The sequence below is a fragment of the Equus quagga genome, chromosome 4, assembly GCF_021613505.1.
Source record: "Equus quagga isolate Etosha38 chromosome 4, UCLA_HA_Equagga_1.0, whole genome shotgun sequence".
Lineage (NCBI taxonomy): Eukaryota > Metazoa > Chordata > Mammalia > Perissodactyla > Equidae > Equus > Equus quagga.
Genome location: NC_060270.1, coordinates 137723903 through 137743976, shown reverse-complemented (window position 1 = coordinate 137743976; position 20074 = coordinate 137723903). Strand labels below are relative to the sequence as shown.

The 20074-nt window shown below is 36.5% G+C and overlaps 1 protein-coding gene across 11 annotated transcripts in view; it reads right to left on the bottom strand.

Annotated features, from left to right (window-relative positions):
* Window positions 1-20074, bottom strand: part of NBEAL1 (neurobeachin like 1) — a 158249-nt gene that overhangs the window by 23411 nt on the left and 114764 nt on the right. For all 11 annotated transcript variants that reach the window (XM_046658281.1, XM_046658278.1, XM_046658280.1 and 8 more), the window contains 9 exons: window positions 19915-20016; window positions 18400-18495; window positions 17601-17725; window positions 15522-15662; window positions 12237-12367; window positions 9433-9542; window positions 5437-5554; window positions 3760-3857; window positions 1052-1168 (listed from right to left, as the gene is read on the bottom strand). In XM_046658281.1, the coding sequence (XP_046514237.1) occupies window positions 1052-1168; window positions 3760-3857; window positions 5437-5554; window positions 9433-9542; window positions 12237-12367; window positions 15522-15662; window positions 17601-17725; window positions 18400-18495; window positions 19915-20016 (1038 nt within the window). The remainder of the gene's footprint in view (window positions 1-1051; window positions 1169-3759; window positions 3858-5436; window positions 5555-9432; window positions 9543-12236; window positions 12368-15521; window positions 15663-17600; window positions 17726-18399; window positions 18496-19914; window positions 20017-20074) is intronic.

Sequence of the window (20074 nt, the reverse complement as noted above, 5' to 3'; positions counted from 1 at the left end):
CTGTTTTGTAGGCTGTGGGTAAGCTAAGAATGTTTTTTTACTTTATTTACTTATTTGTTTTGGTGAGGAAAACTGGCCCTGAGCTAACATCTGTTGCCAGTCTTCCTTTTTCGTTTCCCCAAGGCCCCAGCACTTAGTTGTATATCCTGGTTGTAAGTCATTCTAGTTCTTCTATGTGGGATGCCACCACAGTGTGGCTTGATGAGCGGCGGTAGGTCCATGCCTAGGATCCAATCCGGCGAACCCCGGGCCATCTAAGCAGAGTGCGTGAACTTAACCACTCAGCCATGGGGCCAAGCCCGGTTTCTACATTTTTAAATGGTTATATTTTAAGTAGTTTATATGTACCTATACAATATCCTTGATTTTGCCTGTGGATTACAAAGTCCAAAACGTTTACTATCTGGCCCTTTAAGAAAAGGTTTCCCAACCTCTGCTGTGTTGCATGAGAGTTACTACTTGTTCTATGCACATCTCCAAACTATTCTTAGTAACCTTTTGTCATCATTTTTTGCCAAAAGAGTTAATACTATCTGTCCTAACCAAATCCATAGGTATGACTGCATTTCACATTCACATTCTGAACTATTCAAACTAATTCAATGTGTCTATTTAAACATCTGAGTTTGAAGGTACTCTTTCAATTACAGCATTGACTATCTTGTACTTGACTATTCCTTCTAATATCAGCAATCAACAATCTGATTTACTGGGCCATATTTTATACATGAGCAGCCATTATAATTAAGAATTATTTTAGACTTCCTCTACATATCATCTCAACTGTCACAAAAGGCAACTTAATTCAAATTATTTATTCTTCTTGGTCAAGAAAATGTGACTAGGAGAAAAAAAGCCACAAGAAACAGTTCAGACCAGCACATAGCAGCAAACAAGCTTTTAATAAGATTGCTTTAAAATCTAAGAACAGATTATTGCAGTACTATTTACTATTTTGGATTATATACCACCCCTACATTAAAGAATTAAAGGAACGTTGAGGTGTATAGAATTCAGAGAAAAACTCTGAAATTACCGAGTTGGACATTACCTCTATGAAAAATGACTTGAGTTCAGGAAGGTGTTGAAATAGGTTTAGGCTTGGAGTGTCCATTTTGGTCTGCTTCTGCACGGCTTCTTCTGCTGATAATCTAGGAGGGTGTGGTTCCTTCAAAATAATTTTAAGGAAAAATAATCCCACAATTGTGTTAGAACATCTCTCACTGTTTCCCTCACACATACGGGCTGCACCTACAATGGATTACGTACAGCTCAAGGCTGACAATTCCAGGCCGTTGCTCACACTATTATTCCCTCAGCAGAGGTCCTACCCTCTTCATTTCCAGAGAAACCCTACCTCTACTTCTCTTACTGATATCTCTCCTGAATTTCCAAGTCAGAATTAATTATTCTCTTTTATTATTTTCCTCAGAACATTGTTTTAATTAGTACTTATTTCTTTCTATGTTGGATTACATATAGTTGTTTATGGTCTGTCTTCCCCAACTAGGCAGTAGGTATCTTAAAGTCAAAAAACAAGTCTTATTCAGTTTTGGATTTTCAGCATCTAGTAACCTAAATACAGTAAATGCTTAATAAATGTTTGATAAAATTAAATGCATTATTAAAAAGTCAAAATTTGCAATATGGGTGAATCTTTAACTCCTGAAGTAAGATCAAAATGTCAATATTATCAGAATCAAATTTATAGATATTATTGCATTTCTTTTCAAATAAATTATTCTTCCTTAACTTTAATGTCAGAGATATAGAACAGTATTACTTTTATAAATAAGAAGTGACAAATCAAATTAACATTCCAAAGGCACAGTTAAAATGCAGAAAAGAATTCTACCGAAAAGGGATTCTTCTATCTCCATCATAAACTATTAGATTATAGGAAACAGATGTGACAGCTATAAGTACTTCAATATTTAGCACTCAATTATCCATGTGAATATCATTCACTTTATTTTAAATCAAAGGCTGATTTTGTGTCATTTTTTATGGTGATAAAAAGCTAATTAGCACTACTCTTGTTAAAAAAAAGAAAAAAGAGAGAGAAAGAGGGGCCAGCCTGGTGGCACAGCAGTTAAATTCACACTTTCCACTTCAGCAGCCCTGTGTTTGCTGGTTCAGATCTCAGGTACGGACCTATACACTGCTTATCAAGCCATGCTGTAGCAGGCATCCCACATATAACATAGAGGAAGACAGGCATGGATGTTAGCTCAGGGCCAGTCTTCCTCAGCAAAAAAGAGGAGGATTGGCAGCAGATGTTAGCTTAGGGCTAATCTTCCTCAAAAAAGAAGAGAGAGAGAAAGAAAAGTAAAGCAAGTACAAAAATATTATAGAATCTATATGTCAAAGCCCAAAGAGGTGTTCTGTTTTATTCTGTTACTTTTGCCTTCTGACTCTCCTGGCAGGAAAGGGATAATGCACTGATTTCAAACATGACCATTCTGTAAAAACCAATGTTGGAGGCTTCAAATAAACTGTTGCTAAGAAATAGTAACAATTATAAAGCTTAGTCTGACAACCCAACTAACAGAAGTACATTTGTAAGCCAGAGTTTAGATATATTGTTGCTGCAACAGCTATGGAAATTTCAATTCAACAATATTTACTGCACACATACTATATGCAAGAAAGGTACAAAGATGATTAAGAGAAGGTTGCTGCCTTTATAATATAGTGAAGCAAGTGAATAAACAAACAACTAACTAAGGCAGAAAGAGTCATAATTAGGATGTAAATAACAGCCCATAAGAACATGGGAAAGTGGTCTAGTTCTCCAACGGGGCTCACAGCTATGAATTGAGAGGAAACAGGGCTCGGTGGAAAGGCTTTGGAGTCAGATGGCCATGCGTGCAAATCCTGCCCAAGTCACATCCTAGCTGTGTAAACTTGGAAAAAGTATGTGATTTCTCTAAAGTGTTGTAGGCTAGGTATTAATTTCTATGAGGCTTGGCTTCATCAATCACCTGAAAAGGAGAGTAATTGGACATTTACTGAAAGGGTTAGGTGAACCACCTAGCACAGTGCTTGCAAAAGAAAGTGTCAACTTAACAAATGGCCTATTATCGTGTATTCCCCATTTCTAAGCTCATCTACTAACAAAGATCAAGACATCTTTGAAAACTAATTTCTATGAATCCAAAGTTGTATGCAATCAGGAAGACAATAATTTAACTTCATAAACTAGTATGGGGAAAGAAACACAGTAATATTTATAATTTGATTCTATAATTTGATTTTTAGGACTGGATGTGGGTTCTGGATAGTAAGTCTCCTCTTTGGGCAGATGTCAGCTATGAGAAGTCTTATACATAGAATGAGTCCCAATGTAATGACAGTTTTAATGGTATAACCTAACTGCAGTATTCAAGCATTCAGTTAGAGCTCCTTCTCCATTTAAATAAAGGAGCGGCATCTCACTGACAGGGGCCTTCAACCTCAGCTTTTCCTTTCTCAGAAATAACAAAATAAGGTGATTGGCTTTCTGAACAACTATAAATCTTCTGTAATTTAAGAGTAATTGACTGCATATGTGAATTTTGACTGCGATATTTTATTATTTCAAAATGGGAACAATCATTTAAATCTATTTTTTTTAAGTGAGAGCATAACTCTTCTGAAATTCTAGATAATTCTGAAATAAAGTTTTAAATCATTAAAATCCTTGAAAATACTGGCAGTACTATTCTTTAGCAATTAAATTCTAGACTTCTTATGTAATGAATAACTTCTATGATTTACCTTTAACAGTTGACAAGGTGTTTGCCCAAAATTATTAATCATCCCTTCTAAGGCTTTTCTTTCCTTCTCATCTGTTAAGGCATCCAGATCCACAGCTCCTAAAAGCAAGAGAAGCAGTCACCTCACTACAGAGTGAAAACAAACCAGCAAACGCACACAACTGATTAATATATCAGATTGATATATTTTCAACAAAATATTATCCCATTCCTCAATTTATGAGAACATTGTAAAGAGGTGATTTTTGAAAAATCAGTAAAGCTTCAAACATCACATATGTATAAACATAAATTCCATCCAGTATAACTAAAATACTTTAAATAAAAGTTAACTTGCAGTCTATAAAAGTTTCTCTCAGAGAAATACAAACTATACACTTAATTGTTTTCTTCATGATAGTCAAGCTGAAACAAATGTAATAACCACACAAACATACTGCCATAAGTTACTGCCGATCTAACACATGCTGGGAAAGGTGATACTCTGGTTAATTGATTATACCCTGCCATACTTAATATGGATTGTTAAATGGCTCTTAATTGGCCAAACTAGGTAAGTCTGATTTCAAAGTCTATGCTCCTAACCACCATCCTATACTACCTCCCAATAAAACTATTATCAAATGAATATGGCAAAAGGTAAAAACATGTCTATTTACCAAAAGTCATATGGGCTCTGCTCAAATTCACCTAACTTCACACTATCCACAATCTTTAGAACTATTAGCTCTACTGAAGGACTGGAAAAGAAAGAACTATTTCTTAAGCCTTTCAAAGCCTTCAGAAAATGTTCTTGATCCTGAGATAAACATTAAAATAATGCCATTTTATCATTTGAAGAATTTTTTATTTGTAATTCTAAAGGTTTTCTTTCAAAGTCTGCTAATAATTTAATACTGAATATTTAATGTAGGACCCGACTCAACAGGAGAAATACGACCAGAGATCAAAAACTTCTATGCCACCAATAATTGACATTTATATTTAGATTTGCATACATACTCTTAAATACTATTTTTTTTAAAAAGCATGAGTCAATCTTTCAAATAGAAAAGATTACTAGGGGCTGGCCCCATGGCGGAGTGGTTAAGTTTGTGTGCTCTGCTTCAGTGGCCCAGGGTTTTGCCAGTTCAAATCCTGGGCGCGGACATGGCCATGCTGAGGCGGTGTCCCGCATGCCACAACTAGAAGGACTCACATCTAAAAATACACAACTGGGGCCAGCCCGGTGGCGCAGCAGTTAAGTGCGCATGTTCCACTTTGGCAGCCTGGGGGTCACCTGTTTGGATCCCGGGTGCGGACATGGCACTGCTTGGCAAGCCATGCTGTGGTAGGCGTCCCACATATACAGTGGACGAAGATGGGCATAGATGTTAGCTCAGGGCCAGTCTTCCTCAGCAAAAAGAGGAGGATTGGCAGCAGTTAGCTCAGGGCTAATCTTCCTCAAAAAAAAAAAATAAATAAAAATACAGAACTATGTACCAGGGAGCTTTGGGAAGAAAAAGGAAAAATAAAGTCTTTAAAGAATAATAAAATAAAAAAAAGAAAAGATCACTAAAACTATTTTTTAAATGTAGTCTTTCTCATATTAGTTATGTCCAAAATACCATGCATAAACACATATTTAATAATATTGTCTATCAATATAATGCAAGAGAAAAAGCACATCGGCTTATACCTTCATAACTACAGTAATAGAAAACATTGAGTGCCTCTACTGCAGCCGGCCCCCTCTGTTTATAGCCAAAAATCAGATCTATCCATTCATGAAGATGAGCAGAAACATATTCAGACTCCTGGAAAAAGAACAAACTTAATAATTAACATAGAGATACTTTACAACTACAATGTAAATATGTATACTTTAAACGAGTAAGAGCAAATTAAGCATTTCTACACACAAATCTTACTGCTATAAATAAATAATCTCAAAATCATGTTAAACTTTTTTCAATATCTACTACATATATTGCCTATAATCTATCTAGTATAATGTAGACATCATATTTATTAATATTTACTACATATGCATCTCCTAACTAATGGGTGAAGAAAATAACAAATATTCTAATAGCGCAAACATGAACAACAAAAAAACTGATGACAGCTGTGGAATGCATCTTTGTTGTGAAATCTCCATTGAAATAGTTGTGTAGAAATCCAATTCAAGGACACAGTGAAACCACACTGCAGCTGATGAAAGACGGCTGCAAATCACTCCACCCACCCCACTTACCCCACTAAGAGGTGACTGGGTGGAAGGCAGAGGAGCCTATTAGTGATGTCTTGAAACACAGTAAGAAAATCATTACTGGAGACGGGAGAAAAAGGGACGCATATTTTAGTTACAGGAAAGATATAGAAAGGGTACCAATGGGCTTGTGAATCTGGGGATGGAGATTTTCAGGCAAAATGTTTTTAAGTGCTAATTGGCTTCTTTTAGCTGCCTGTGATAAAGTGTGGGAGGAGTAACATGAGTTAAAACATGAACTCTTGGGGTTTTAAGCATAATTTAAAAAAAATATATAGGAGCCAGGTCTTGCTGGGTTTGAAATAAAGTTATTTCTAATTTTCAGGATCACTAGAGAGCAAAGACTCTCAAAGTGAAAAACGGCCTAAGTCAATGATCAAATCAGAATCTTACCAGTAAAATACGGCCTCAGGCAAAAGTTTAGTTTAAGAGTATGGGTATAAAACAATCTGTTGAGACCTCAAAGATTTAGGTTGTGCCTCATAGACCCACTCAACTAGAAAACAGAGCATCTTAGGAATCTTAAGGGCATTTTCCCAGAGGAGCCTCCCACTCGGTCCAAAGGAGATAAGGGACTATAATGTAAAGTAATGCAAAAATGGTTTTTGTCCAACAGAGTTCACATATGAGAAACCCATAAAATTTTAAAAGAAACTGTAATAGTTCATGAAGCTGAGAACAAATGAGTTAAAATCTTCCCTAGGTTAGAAGAAGGAAAAAAAAATTGAGGTAAGCTTGGCTAACTGCAGCTGTGCATACTCAGCACAGTCAACTGTTGTTAAAACTAACCAGATATTCCTGTCCCTCCTTGGTATATGAGTGAGTTGTTTTTCCCTGGAAGTCAAGGTCCAGACCGTCCAGAAGGAAGGAGACTCAGTCTCACAAGGCCAAACGAGGCTGAAGGCGCCAGCCAGCAAGGCCACGTGCTTCCCCTCCTCTGATTAGAGTTTCAGAGAAAGACCCTCTAGCTTCTTCCCTATGAGGAGGTGGATTTGAGTTTTAGCTCCCATCTCTTCGTCTGGCTGCCTTTCAATAATAAACCTCTTTCTTTCCCATAAGCCTGACATTTTGGTGATTGGCTTACGCGGCGCGTCAGGTAAATGAAACTAAGTTTGTGTTTGGTTTCATTCAGACTGAGACAGAAACTGTTCAAAAATGAAGAGAGACCTTTGGCTCCAACTTACTATGGTAGGAAAGAGGCTGGCAAAGATACTCAAGTAAACAATGTTTTTATTTATTTTTTAATGGAAAAGAAAGAATGACTCAGAGCAGGGAGCCAAGAGCCCAAGGGTAGAACAAAAGAGCCACGGAAAACCACTCTCAGGGAACAGCAGAAGGCCCAATAAAGGAACCGAGAGCACAGCCCTGCTGGAATTCAGAGTTGTTATAAACCAGTTTCTGCTGGGTGCCTCGTTTTTCTCTCCCTTTTGAATGGGAGTGTCTATCTATTACTGTTCTCCTGTCCTTGTCACACGACTGTTACGTGGAGGCAGATAACTTGTTTCTACTTCACAGTCTTCAGCGTAGTTTCATGCACACATGGATTTGATTTAGATCACTAACAAGATTCTGGACTTCAGGCCTCACGCCACAATGCAGGGATCAGCAAACTACTGTCTGTGGGCTGCCAGATTTGCAGATTAGTAGAACACAACCACACCCATTATCTTTTGTAGTACAATGGCACAATTTCGACACATACCATAGAACCAAGGAAAATATTTCCTATCTGGTCCTTTACAGAAAAAGTCTGCAGATCCCTGCCTTAATGAGATGAGACTTCAGGAGGGTCCTCAGAGGAAGTATGTCATTTTCCATGTAGGAGGAATGTAAATAATTTGTGGCCAGAAGGCAGACTTTGTGTGGTGGAGTAAAGATGGCTGCACTTTCTCTCTCACTCCCACTATTGAGGGAAGAGTTGACTTTCCCTCCTCCTGAATCTGCGCTGACCCTGTTACCCAGTGGCAGACATGATGCTGTGACAACGAGCAGCCTCAGGCCTTAAGAAAATCTGGACGCTTCCACTTTTGCACTCTTGGGGAGCCCTGAGCTGTCATGTAAGAGGTCTGGCTACTCTGCTAGAGAGACCACATGAAGAAGAGAGATCCTTGAGATACACGGAGAGGATGAAAGGTCCAGGATCCCAGTATCTCAATGCAGCCTCCAGAAGACTCCAACCTCAGCAGCCGCAGGACCGACAGGGCAGGAGAATCTCAAGCAAGACCAGGGAACTGCCCAATTGAGGCCTGTCATCTCAGAGTCACTGAGAGACAACAAAATGGCTATAGTTTAAGTCACTAAAGCTGGGGATAATTTGTCCCACAGCAATACAGCACTGAAACACAAACTTCTAACATCTTATAAATGAGGAGCATATCCTCCTAAAATCCTGGACCCCTACTTCATGTCACAGATACTACAGAGGAAAGCATCTGAGAAGTTCCTGGGTAGCTGATAAGTAACAGATTATTTTTTCAGAGCTGTTTTATTTTTTCCCCAATTTCTTATTCATGCATAAGGTTAATGTTTATAAATATCATAATCTAATCCAGAATTTTGTAAATTTGACAAACTGTGTACTAATGAGAAGGAATGTTTCCAAGTATTGGCCTAACTAGTTTCAGAGTCTGCAACATTTTGGTTTAGACAGAGAACTAAGTGGGCTACTGTGGGGAAAAAACCCACATCATCTGCAAGATAACAACACAATATCCTGTTAAAGTAATTCTCACCCGTCCTTCAATTCCAAATTGGAAACTTAGCCAAAAACTAGTTATGTTTTTTTAAAGTGGCATTTAGGACTTAGTTGTCTTATTAAAAACTTACTGAAACCCTTCAGAGAAAACAAAAATGTACTTATCCTGTTAGGTTTGAAACAAATGTGGGAACTACAAAACATCAAACCACATCAGGATGATGCTTGGAGGGCAGGTGTGAGTCGCTCAACAAAGGGACACATTCTGAGAAACGCATCCTTAGGTGATTTTGCCATTGTGTGAACATTGTAGAGGGTACTCACACAAATTACTCACAAACCCAGAGGGTATAGCCTACGCCCTACTACCACCTAGGCTATATAGGACTGATCTTATGGGGACACTGCCATATCCGCGGCCCGTCCTTGACTGAAACACTGTTATGCGCCGCATGACTGTAGTTTCATGTATTAACAGGCAGATATCTTATAGAACTGACATTTGCTTTGCTATATATCCTTTGACTGTCCTATATTCTCACTGTATCAGAAGATCCAGAACCTCAAAATAAATTACTATGTTATACTTTCAAGAACAGCATATACAATAGATTACAAATTAATCTAGAAAAATCATTAATAGTCAGGTATAGTTTACTCCATCCTCTGGAAAACACATACATCTTTATCTTATTACTCTGTCTCATAACTAAACACAAAAATCTTACCAGAGCTTTTCTATGTTTATAGATGAAATCTTCAGCTGACTTAGCCCATTTGGGGAGGATGACATCATTCACTAGTTCTTTGGAAACTTGTAGACGACCCAAGTTAAACTCTAAGACATAAAAGATAAATGCATCAAATCATTTAGATTTAAATAAATCAAGTAAAACAAATATGAGGGCACATTCCTTAGCAATACTGAAGTCTTTTTTTTCTTCTTTAAGAGTGAAAGATGAGAATCAAGTTTCCTTCTTGATCTAAAATCACTGAGTAGGTAAAAATAATTCTTATCTATGGGGGCTGGCCCGGTGCGGTAGTGGTTAAGTTCCTGTCGTCCACTTCGGTGGCCTGGGTTCATGGGTTCAGATCCAGAGTGTGAACCTACAACACTCATCAAGCCATGCTGTGGCAGTGACCCACATACAAAATAGAGGAAGACTGGCACAGACGTTAGCTCAGGGACAATCTCCCTTAAGCAAAAGAAGGGACACTGGCACCAGATGTTAGCTCAGGGCCAATCATCCCCATCAAAACAAAAAACAAAAAAAATTATCTATTGGAATGCCTTTTATCAGTTGATTAAAAAGATAAAATGAAAGTAAAATTAGTTATTACATGGTAAATCAGATTAATAATTGATTTTCTGTTGAGAAAAGGGGGGGAAACTACAGCTATGACCAAAACCTTAATCTGAACAAAAATGCAACATTAAGTATTCTTCTTATATTAAAAATAATTAGCACAGTTCCTCTAATGGTTAATTTACAAAATACAGCTCCTGAGAGCTTGCTGGTGCAACTTACACCTTAACCTCACTCAGTGGAAGAGTTATATTTGTCTTATGGAAGAACAATATACTTATATACCACTATTCTAAGCAGATACTGACATCACAAAGATTTGCTCATATAGTTAGAACACAGTATTCTGACAAAATTGTCCCAAAGGTGAGGTTTTCTTGTTCATGCAGTGTGCGGAGGGAAAAGTGTTAACACAAAACACCTTCATGAAAGAAGCTGCCTTAGGATATCAGTGTGTCCCAAAGGCGGAGAGGTTGAAATGTCACAGAAGGATAGGTGCGCAGGGTCTCTGCCTTCGTTAACCCAACTCCTGTACAGTAGATACTGTTGGCCACCTGAGAGCCACTCCTCCTTATTTGGCAGCAGAAACTGGATTTTATTCAAGAGTCCATCCCTGCCCTCCATTTCATGCCTGCTGCAGGTGACTGGTGTAGGGGTTGGTAGGTCACCCAGCTCTAGACAATGAGGGAGGTTATGAGAAAGGTTTTCTCACTCTTAAGAAACGACACAAAGAATTAACAGTCCCACTTCTTTCTAAGATGCTGTTGCATCTGCCTGTGATGCCTGGAACTGCTTTAGTCGTTTGTAACAATGAGAGGAACTAGCAGAGGACAAAGCCAAACCCTTGGAACAGCAGAGTGAAAATACAGAAAGAACTTGGCTTTGATGACGTTGTTGAGCTACTTGAAGCTACCATACCTCACTGTTTTCATTATGGAAAATACTAAAATGTTCTTGACTGCACAGTTATGAGTTTGTTTTATTAATATTAACACTAATGTTAATTAATATTTGTTGTCATTCTAACTAATTTACTTTGCTTTCTCCCACCCAGCACATTTCAGATGAAGAGGCAACGTACAGTTAGAAATGGAGGGCTCCAGCACAGTCGTGCAAGACAGCAACTGGCTGCCTGTGGTGAATGGCAGAAATTGTCAAGCTGAGAGCACCTTCAATTCCAAATTTAATCTGCTCGTCCTCCTAACTCAAATACTCTGCTTTAGGAGACTCCAGTCCTAGGGCTGAAGGAGAGCCCACGATCAGACTCAGTCAACAGATTCACTTGATTTTCTGAAAGTGACCAATTCTAACTGCCTTACTCAGAATCAGATGCCGTGCCTCCAACAGCCTGTCCCAGAGTGCATGATCAAAGGATGTGAAGCCCTGGATATGCTCTCCCCAGAGAGACAGATAAGTCTACTGAGGTAGAAAGGGTCAAACATTAACATTACTTGCTAGGGGATGCAAAAGAAGTTGGTAATGACCCTTTGACACAGGAATTTCCCTAAAGAACACCAGTAGTAACAATCTTGCCAATTTCCTTATAAGTACTTCATAGAAAAAGCATTTGGATATTTTTAAATATTTAGTTCCATGATTCTCTACTTCAAAAACATAATACAACTTTTCAAATATTGTAGTAACTTATACTCTGTCATATTTTCAATTTGCCTCATGTCTTCTTCTCTAAGTCAGAGTCAGCAAACTTTTCCTATAAAGAGTCAAAGAATAAATATTTTTGGCTTTGTGAGCCCTATGGTCTCTGTTGCAACTACTCAAATCTGCCATTATACTGTGAAAGCAGCCACAGTCTATATATTAATGAATTGGCTGGCTGTGTGCAAACAAAGCTTTATAAACAGGTTTGGCCAACGGACCTGTAGTTTGTTGACCCCTGGGCTAAATCCTCATCTTATCTAACTCAAACGCTTTTAAGCTAAGTGGTTATATGGCTGGAAGAGCATATGGCCATTTTGCTTCTCTAGTAAACACCGTACTCTGACAGGTTCTCCTACCAATTGTTTGACTCACTTATCTTGGTCACTGGAGCACTTCCCTGAAAGGTAAGACCAGCGCCTGGGCATCAGCTAAGCCCTGTCACCGAGTAATACACAGTCAATGGACCTTAAATCCTCTATAGGGCATCACAAATACGTCCTGAAAGATATTTTTCAGGATCCTCCATTGGGACTTTTGAGTCAAAATGTTAATCTCCTATTTCTTACCATTTTGATTTTCTAAAAACTCTGGGAAGTAGAAGAATTCAGGAATAAGTTCCTTTACATCATAGGGATTGTCCATGAGAGCCTGCCAGGTAGCAGGGATGGAATGGAACTGTCGATCTGCACAGTCAAACCTGCATGTGGAGATTGAAAGAGAACAGCGAATGTCCAGTGAGAGCAGCAACAGGCAGGAAACAAACCTTCAAACTCCCCTCAGGTTTCCTATTGACTAGAGTTTCCCCTTAACGTCTAAACACACAATTTGTTCTCCTTTTTATGACAATCTATCTTTCATATTTGGTTGTTAGGAACTAAATACTGTAATTTTAATCATTAGTATCATTGTAGTTAAAACAGCTGAAAACCAATTAACACTGGACAAAATTTTCAAGTAATTAAATATAAATCTAAGAGACTTTTAAAAAATGGTATAATTTTTGCCGAGTAAAGTTTATTCCAGAATGTGAATAAATGTTATTTGGATATTTTAAAATCACAGAGTTTGTCCCTCTAAGCATTGTGGTGGTGACATATGTGGTTAACAGAGCTATAGGAATGCTTCTGACTTAATCCTCGATACAGAAATATCTTTACAAACTCTTCTGCCAAAAACCAGAGGGTGAATTAGGAAAATAGTTCTGTGGCTAAAGCTTTATATTTTACTTGCATATATTGTTATCTTATTTTAACTTCATTTTTAAGTTCCATTACAGGCCTAAGGAAGTTGAAAGAAGCTCAAATGGTCATGTTGCAATTTCATTATATTTTCTTTAATCACAAAAAGCATAAACCCCTTCTCTTTCTCTCCTTTGACATTGTTTTCCTAGGTTTATTTCGTAAATAATGACTTACTAAGTGACACTGATGACTAATTTTGACTCTTTTTATGCCTACTAATCTTGGTTTGGGGCAGAGCTGAACTCAGCAGAACTCAATTTAATTATAGTCAACGACTGGGTCACCAATAAAGTCTAATGATGGAGTATCCAAATTCAAGGAGAGGTACAGCTTTAATGCTAGAATCTTTTCGTTTGGGTGAGGGAGAACAGCTTTACTGAGATATAATTAAGATACATATAATTCACCCTTTCTAAGTAGACGATTCAACAATTTTTAGTCTATTCAGAGTTGCCCAACCATCACCACAATCAATCTTAGAATATTTTCATCATTCCAAAAAGAAACTCTGTATCTACTAGCAGTCACTCTCCATTCATCCTACCTCCAGCCCCTGGCGACTACTTATCTACTTTCTGTCTCTGTGGATTTGCCTGTGTTGTCCATTTCACGTACTGGCAGCCCTCCACATTGCAGGTTCCCAATCCACGGATTCAACCAACTGCAGACTGAAAGCCCTATGATGGCTGTGTCCTTACTGAACATGTATGGGCTTTTTAATTGTCACTATTCTCTAAATAACACAGTATAACAACTACTTATGTAGCATTTACACTGTATTAGGTTTTATAAGTAATCTAGAGATGATTTAAAGCATATGAGAGGATGTGCATAGGTTACGTGCAAATTCTACCCATTTTATATAAGGGACTTGAGCATCTGAGGTTTTGGTATCTGCTGGGGTCCTGGAACAAATACCCCTCAGATACCAAGGATGACTGTATACCATACAATACGTGGCCTTTCATGTCTGGTTTATTTAGCATACTATGTTCAAGGTTCACCCATGTCATAGCATGTGTCAATCTTTCATTCCTTTTATTCATTCATGGCCAAATAATATTCCATTGTATGGATATACCACATTTTATTTATTCCTTTATCAGTTGATGGAAATTTGGGTTGTTTCCACTTTTTGGCTAATATAAATAATGCAGCTCTGCATACTTGTGTGCAAGTTTTTGTGTGAACATTAGTTTTCAATTATCTTGGGTATATATCTAGGAGTGGGATTGCTGGGTTATATGGTAATTCTCTGTTGAATCCTTTAAAGAACTGCCAGATTGTTTTCAACAGAGGCTGCATCATTTTACCTTCCCACTAGGAGTTCACAAGGCTTCCAATTTCTCTACATGCTCATCAACACAAGGTACTATCTGTCTTTTTGATTATAGCCATCCTTGTGGGTGTGAAGAGGTATCTCAACTTGGTTTTGATTTGAATTTCCCTGGTGACTAATGATGTTGAACATCTTTTCATGTGTTTATTGAACATCTGTATATCTTCTTTGGAACCATGTCCATTCAGATCCTTTGTCCAATTTTTAATTGGGATATTTGTTTTTTCATTATTGCATTGTAAGGGTTCTTTACATATCCAAGATACAAGCCCCTTATAAGACATAAAATTTACAAATATTTTCTCCCACTGAGTGGACTGTCTTTTCACATTCTTGCTGGTGTCCTTTGAAACACAAACAGAATCTATTTTTGAAGCTTTCTCAAAAAATCATTTATTCATAAAAGCATTAAAAGCTGAAAAGATCCAGTTATACTTTACTGGAGGAAAAATTACCTGCTATCATGGCAAATGTAACGTTTGGAGAGGTATAGTGATCTTGAGGTCAGAGTCTCTTCTTGAAAGTCAAGTCACTGTACTGTATAAAGACCCAGGAATAAGGGACCCAGGCTAATTTTAAGACATAAAAGCTACATGGAAAGAGAGTAGAATAGACAATATTTACATAGCTTTCAATTGGGCAGGAAAGGCAAAATGGTAATGTTAGAGAATAAGGCAACCTGGAGACAAAATGTGAATAAGTAGAGAGCTATCTGGAGGCTACATGGGGAGCCGAGAATTTAGGGAGAAGTTTGTTCCTCTAGGATCATTAAGAAAATGTGAAACGCAGGTAAATTATAATATTGACAGGCAACATGATATACAGTGATGCCACGGATCTGTCTGAGCTGCTACTAATAACGTTAAGAGCTCCTCATTCCTCCCTCTTTTCATTCTTCTTGAGGATAAATATTTTTAGGGGACTACATAGCACTGACGAGTTTTGAAGCTCTGGTAAATGTTTTACATCTAGGTCTAAATCAGTTCCAACTCTAAATTTCCGGTACGTTCCTAAAACCAGTAAGAATCACAAAGGGACACCGCATAACAGTAAACAGGAATTTATCTTAAAAGTCATTTGCATAAGTCAGTTTGAATGACTCATTCTAAAACTAGTATGGCTATTTTTATCGAGGTTATTATATGAATCAAAACTTAATAGGAGAGAATAAAAAAAAATAAGGCCCTGTTATACAGTACATTATATGAAGGCAAAGAGTTTCAACACTAACACATAGTTTTAAGAAAACATCTTATTTACCCAAAACATACCTTCCACTCTGAAGCTGGATGTGGAGGGTGGTAAACGGTTCTGTACGAATAAGATAGTGCATAACCCCGGCAGAATTTGAGTAGTGAGTACCATAATGAAATTTATCAATAGTTCCCATAGGATCCTCAAAATTTTCATATCTAAAAAAAGAAACTAAAGTTTTTTAACCACAATAGTAAAAGTAAATTAGGAGGACATAAACTTGTATTGCATTGCTGAAAACACAGTTTTTAATAAGTCCTTTTTAACGTTTCATTATCTATGTATTTGTATCATCACACCACGTTAATAAATCAAAAAAAATTTATTCATTAATATCTTCTTCTGAACAATGAAATGTCATTAACATTGGATTCTTGAACAGTTTTGTACTATTCAATAATACATGTTCACTGTAAATAAATTAGAAAGCAGAGAAGCAAAAAAGAAACTTAAAATCAACTATAATTGCACTTCCCAGAGATAATTCATATTGACATATTGGTGACCATCTGTCAATCTTTAATGAATAAATTAATACAAATATATTTTAATATAAAAGTGCTATACATAATATATTGTTCACAACTTAGTTTTTCATCTAACAATTTTCTATTAATGCCTTTCCAAATGATTGATTAGTCTGTTTTTAACAGTTACATGGTATTTTTAACAGGTATGTGTACGGATATATGACAATTTAACTATTTCTTACTTTTAGATTTTTAGGTTGTTTCTGTTTTTCTGCTATTGTGATATTTAGACATGGCAAGCAATGCGATAATTAGACATCCTTTTGTGGCCAAGGTAACGGAAAAAAAAATACAGAGGATCAGTCAAGAGTTGTGGAAGTGAAGCTCTAACAATCTAAAGGTAAAAGAAGGAGACGGTGGATAGGAAGAAGGCCTAAACCAAATTATTAGCAAAGGACAGATACAGTGATTCACAAGCACTGTCACTGACACGTGTGTAACTGTTTTGAATGGTGACACCTGAATTAGTGGGTATAAAATATGAATAAAAATGAACAGTTTTTGGGAGGTGTTTATTGCCTCCCAAAATAAGCTTTCAAACCAAAATAATAATCGGTTTATCAAACTGAGGTCAATTTCCTTTTACATAGAAATTATTAATATTCAACGGAACAAACAAGTTTTTCAGGTCAAAGTCATTTGTACCCACGCAAACAAATACACTATTGAAATCTGAACCTTATATCTTTGATTATCAATAAAATAAGTTATTTATATGACAAGTATTTCCTGTGGAAGTGTAAAAAAAACCCTTTTTTTTCATATTGTCAGAAAAAAAAGTTTGACTAATGAGATAATAGATACACAGTAAAATCCCACTAGTAAATCAAATCGAATCAAGTACTAAACATTGCAAAAAGTCCTAGGGAAGACTTGCAAATAAAAAGAAAAAAATAGGAATACTGTACCATCTACTCCTAAATAAATCTACAACTAAGTTTGTTTGCAAAACAGTTATTTGTCCTTATTATTAGAAGTCATAACTGACAAGTCATCCACAAGTTCACATTGAGAAAAAGGAAATTAAAATTAGATTATTCTTTTAATCTCACAAAAAGACTGAGACATTTACAGGGTCGATCATAAATATATACAACTATAAAAATTTCCTTTATTAAAATGACACTTTGTAGATTTCCACACATTTCACTGTTCTTTATTCACACTATTCATGGATAGGTTAGACTATTAATTTTACATCTACTAAAATATTCTATTATATGAATATTTTTACACATTAAATTAGTAGGTTATTAAGTCTAAAATACCTGGAAAGAAAAATTTCAAGAACCTATTACCCTTGAGCACATACTTTTTACAACATGAAAAGAAATTCTAAACAGTATCAATTTAAATTCGGCAAAGAAGGGAAATAACAGACTATAGTTAATATACTTGAAGGACAACTGATATATTTTCAAGAACACTTAATGAAGGAATTATCAGACTCTGATGATTAAAAGTAGCTGTGCATTTAAAAAAGGAACGCTTGGTTGGCCGCAGCAGAAATCAATACAAATTCAAACAAATGACGGGTATCTTTCGAAAGGGATAAAAGGCACTTACTTTTCTCGCATGGCTTTGGCATTTTTATCATTAATTACCCCAATTGGTTTGGAAAGATCTCGAAATACAGATGGGTTATTAAGGTCCAACTCTTCTGAAGTATAATCTTGTAAAATCCAGGGAAACTAAAAGAGCCACAATTTACAATTTACGCATTCCTTCTTGGAGAAGCTACTATCCCCATATCTAATATCAAATGCTTATCTAAAGACAAAAAGGGACAGTCTTTACAAATATTTTTTCCCTGTTGCAGTGTTTATTCATCTTTAGTTCAATAATCACAAGTATTATTTCCTGTAATTCCACTGGAATATTTTCAGTGAAATGAAAGAAACAAGGCTTTTATTTTTTAATTACTTTTCATGTGTATATACTTCTTGAAAATAGCAGGGCAGAAAATATACAGAAGGGCAAAAATAGTTTTTTTTTTTTTTTAAAGATTGGCACCTGAGCTAACAACTTGCCAATCTTTTTTTTTTTTATCTTTTTTCTCCCCAAATCCCCCCCAGTAGATAGCTGTATACTTTTAGTTGTGGGTCCTTCTAGTTGTGGCATGTGGGATGCCACCTCAACATGGCCTGATGAGAGGTGCCATGTCCGCGCCCAGGATATGAACCTGCGAAACCCTGGGCCACCAAAGCAGAGCGCGCGAACTCAACCACTTGGCCACGGGGCCGGCCCCCCAAAATAGTTTTTATATCTTTTTTAAAAATAAAAAATAACTAGCATGCACATATATTTTTGTGTATTATGAAACTAAAAGGCAATTCCACATTAATGAGATTTATATAAAACTTACCACAGGATACTGTGCAAGGTCATTATAAGTTCGTCCTGCCATTGTATTTATTTGAATGAGGTAGTCAAAGTTTGATATCTCTCTGTTTACCCATTTCTAGACAGCACAACAAAGAACAAAATCAGAATTAATCTCTGTCTCTTAGAAATCAGCAACTATTACTGACAGCACCAACATAAGCTTTTGTTTCCATTATGTCCACCATCTTTCTGATAAAAGGAATAGGGCTTTAAAAAAAAGGCTTATTAACAGGGAGATAAAATCAACATACTTTTACTAAATTTGCTTCCTTTTAAAAACTGTTCTCTAGAAAAGGAACAGAAAAGTCAATATAAATCTTATACTGCAGTCTAAAAGATCTCCATAAGAATTAAGTCTTTTCTTTAATTAAATAAATATTTTATTTGAATATCTTAAAAATTTTAATTCTAGGACTGTCCAACTTTGAAAATTTTGTTATAAATTGAAATTTTCGTAAGTGCACATATTAAAAAATCAGTATCTTAATGTATTAAAATGGCCTATGAATTTTAAATAAACATTACGTTAACTATCCTCAGAAAACTGCCCTTACAGAGCAATGGTAGATGGGATTTTGCTACCGTAAACACAAAATTTTCTTAAGAAAGATACTATTATTATTTTCTTCTGATCACCTCAGTGTCCCTGGCCTGCTGCCTGCTCCACCCAGCAAGGGTGTGCTCAGGGTTCCGTGGACAGATTAACAGGCACCTCTAAGTTTACTGTGCTCCTTAATCGCAGGACAGACAGGGAAGGCTGAATACACGTGTATGGATTTTACAGAAAGCCCCATTACAACTGTCCTCAGTGTCAAACTGAGGAATAAGTACTATAATGAATAAAGTTTTTTCCACAGAAAACAGAGACTGTACTTTATTAAATAAAGCTTATTCCATAAGCAACAGGAAAGGACTGCTGATGGCTTTTGAACACGAGCAACACTGAAGATTAATGCACACGGAGGAGGAAGGAGAGAGCTGGGAGGCAGAGATCCTTATTAGGAGACCACTAACAGTCCGGGAAAGCAGAAAACGATAGCCTTTCCTTGGATTTTGGCAGTACAAATTCAAGAGAGGCTGGGATACAGGTGAGGGTAAGAGATCAAGAGCATTAGTTAACTTTGGCTGATAGAAGGATTAACAATTTTTTTTTTTTTTGACCTTTTTTCCATGGTGCCTTTTGCATTTTCCCATTTTTTACCTCGTGCATGGATTATTTTTATTATTAAAAAAACCCCATGTTATTCTTTTAAAAAAGAAAATTATTAAGAAAGAAGTCACAAGATATGTCGATAAACTGAATGATATGAGAGCTGGAGAACAGGACACTGTGTGTGTAAGAGAAACAAAGAAAGATTCAAAGATTAAAGACCAATCTGAATGGAAGAAGAGCAGTTGTAATTATCAAAATAAAATAATCAGAAGAAGAGAGTTTTACTTTTAAGCAAAAGTCTGAGATATGAACACCAAAACAGCGACTGTTAAAACTTCCCACCTGCGTCAATCCTGAAGCTTTGAATAACTCCTGTGGTGATCTGGTGCCATAACTATTTGGAGAATGAAGTGACAACAGTCTGCTATACACTTTATTTCTAACCTAGAAAACACAGCATTTTATAGCTTAAAAACTGATTAAGACAAACCAGGATTACTAT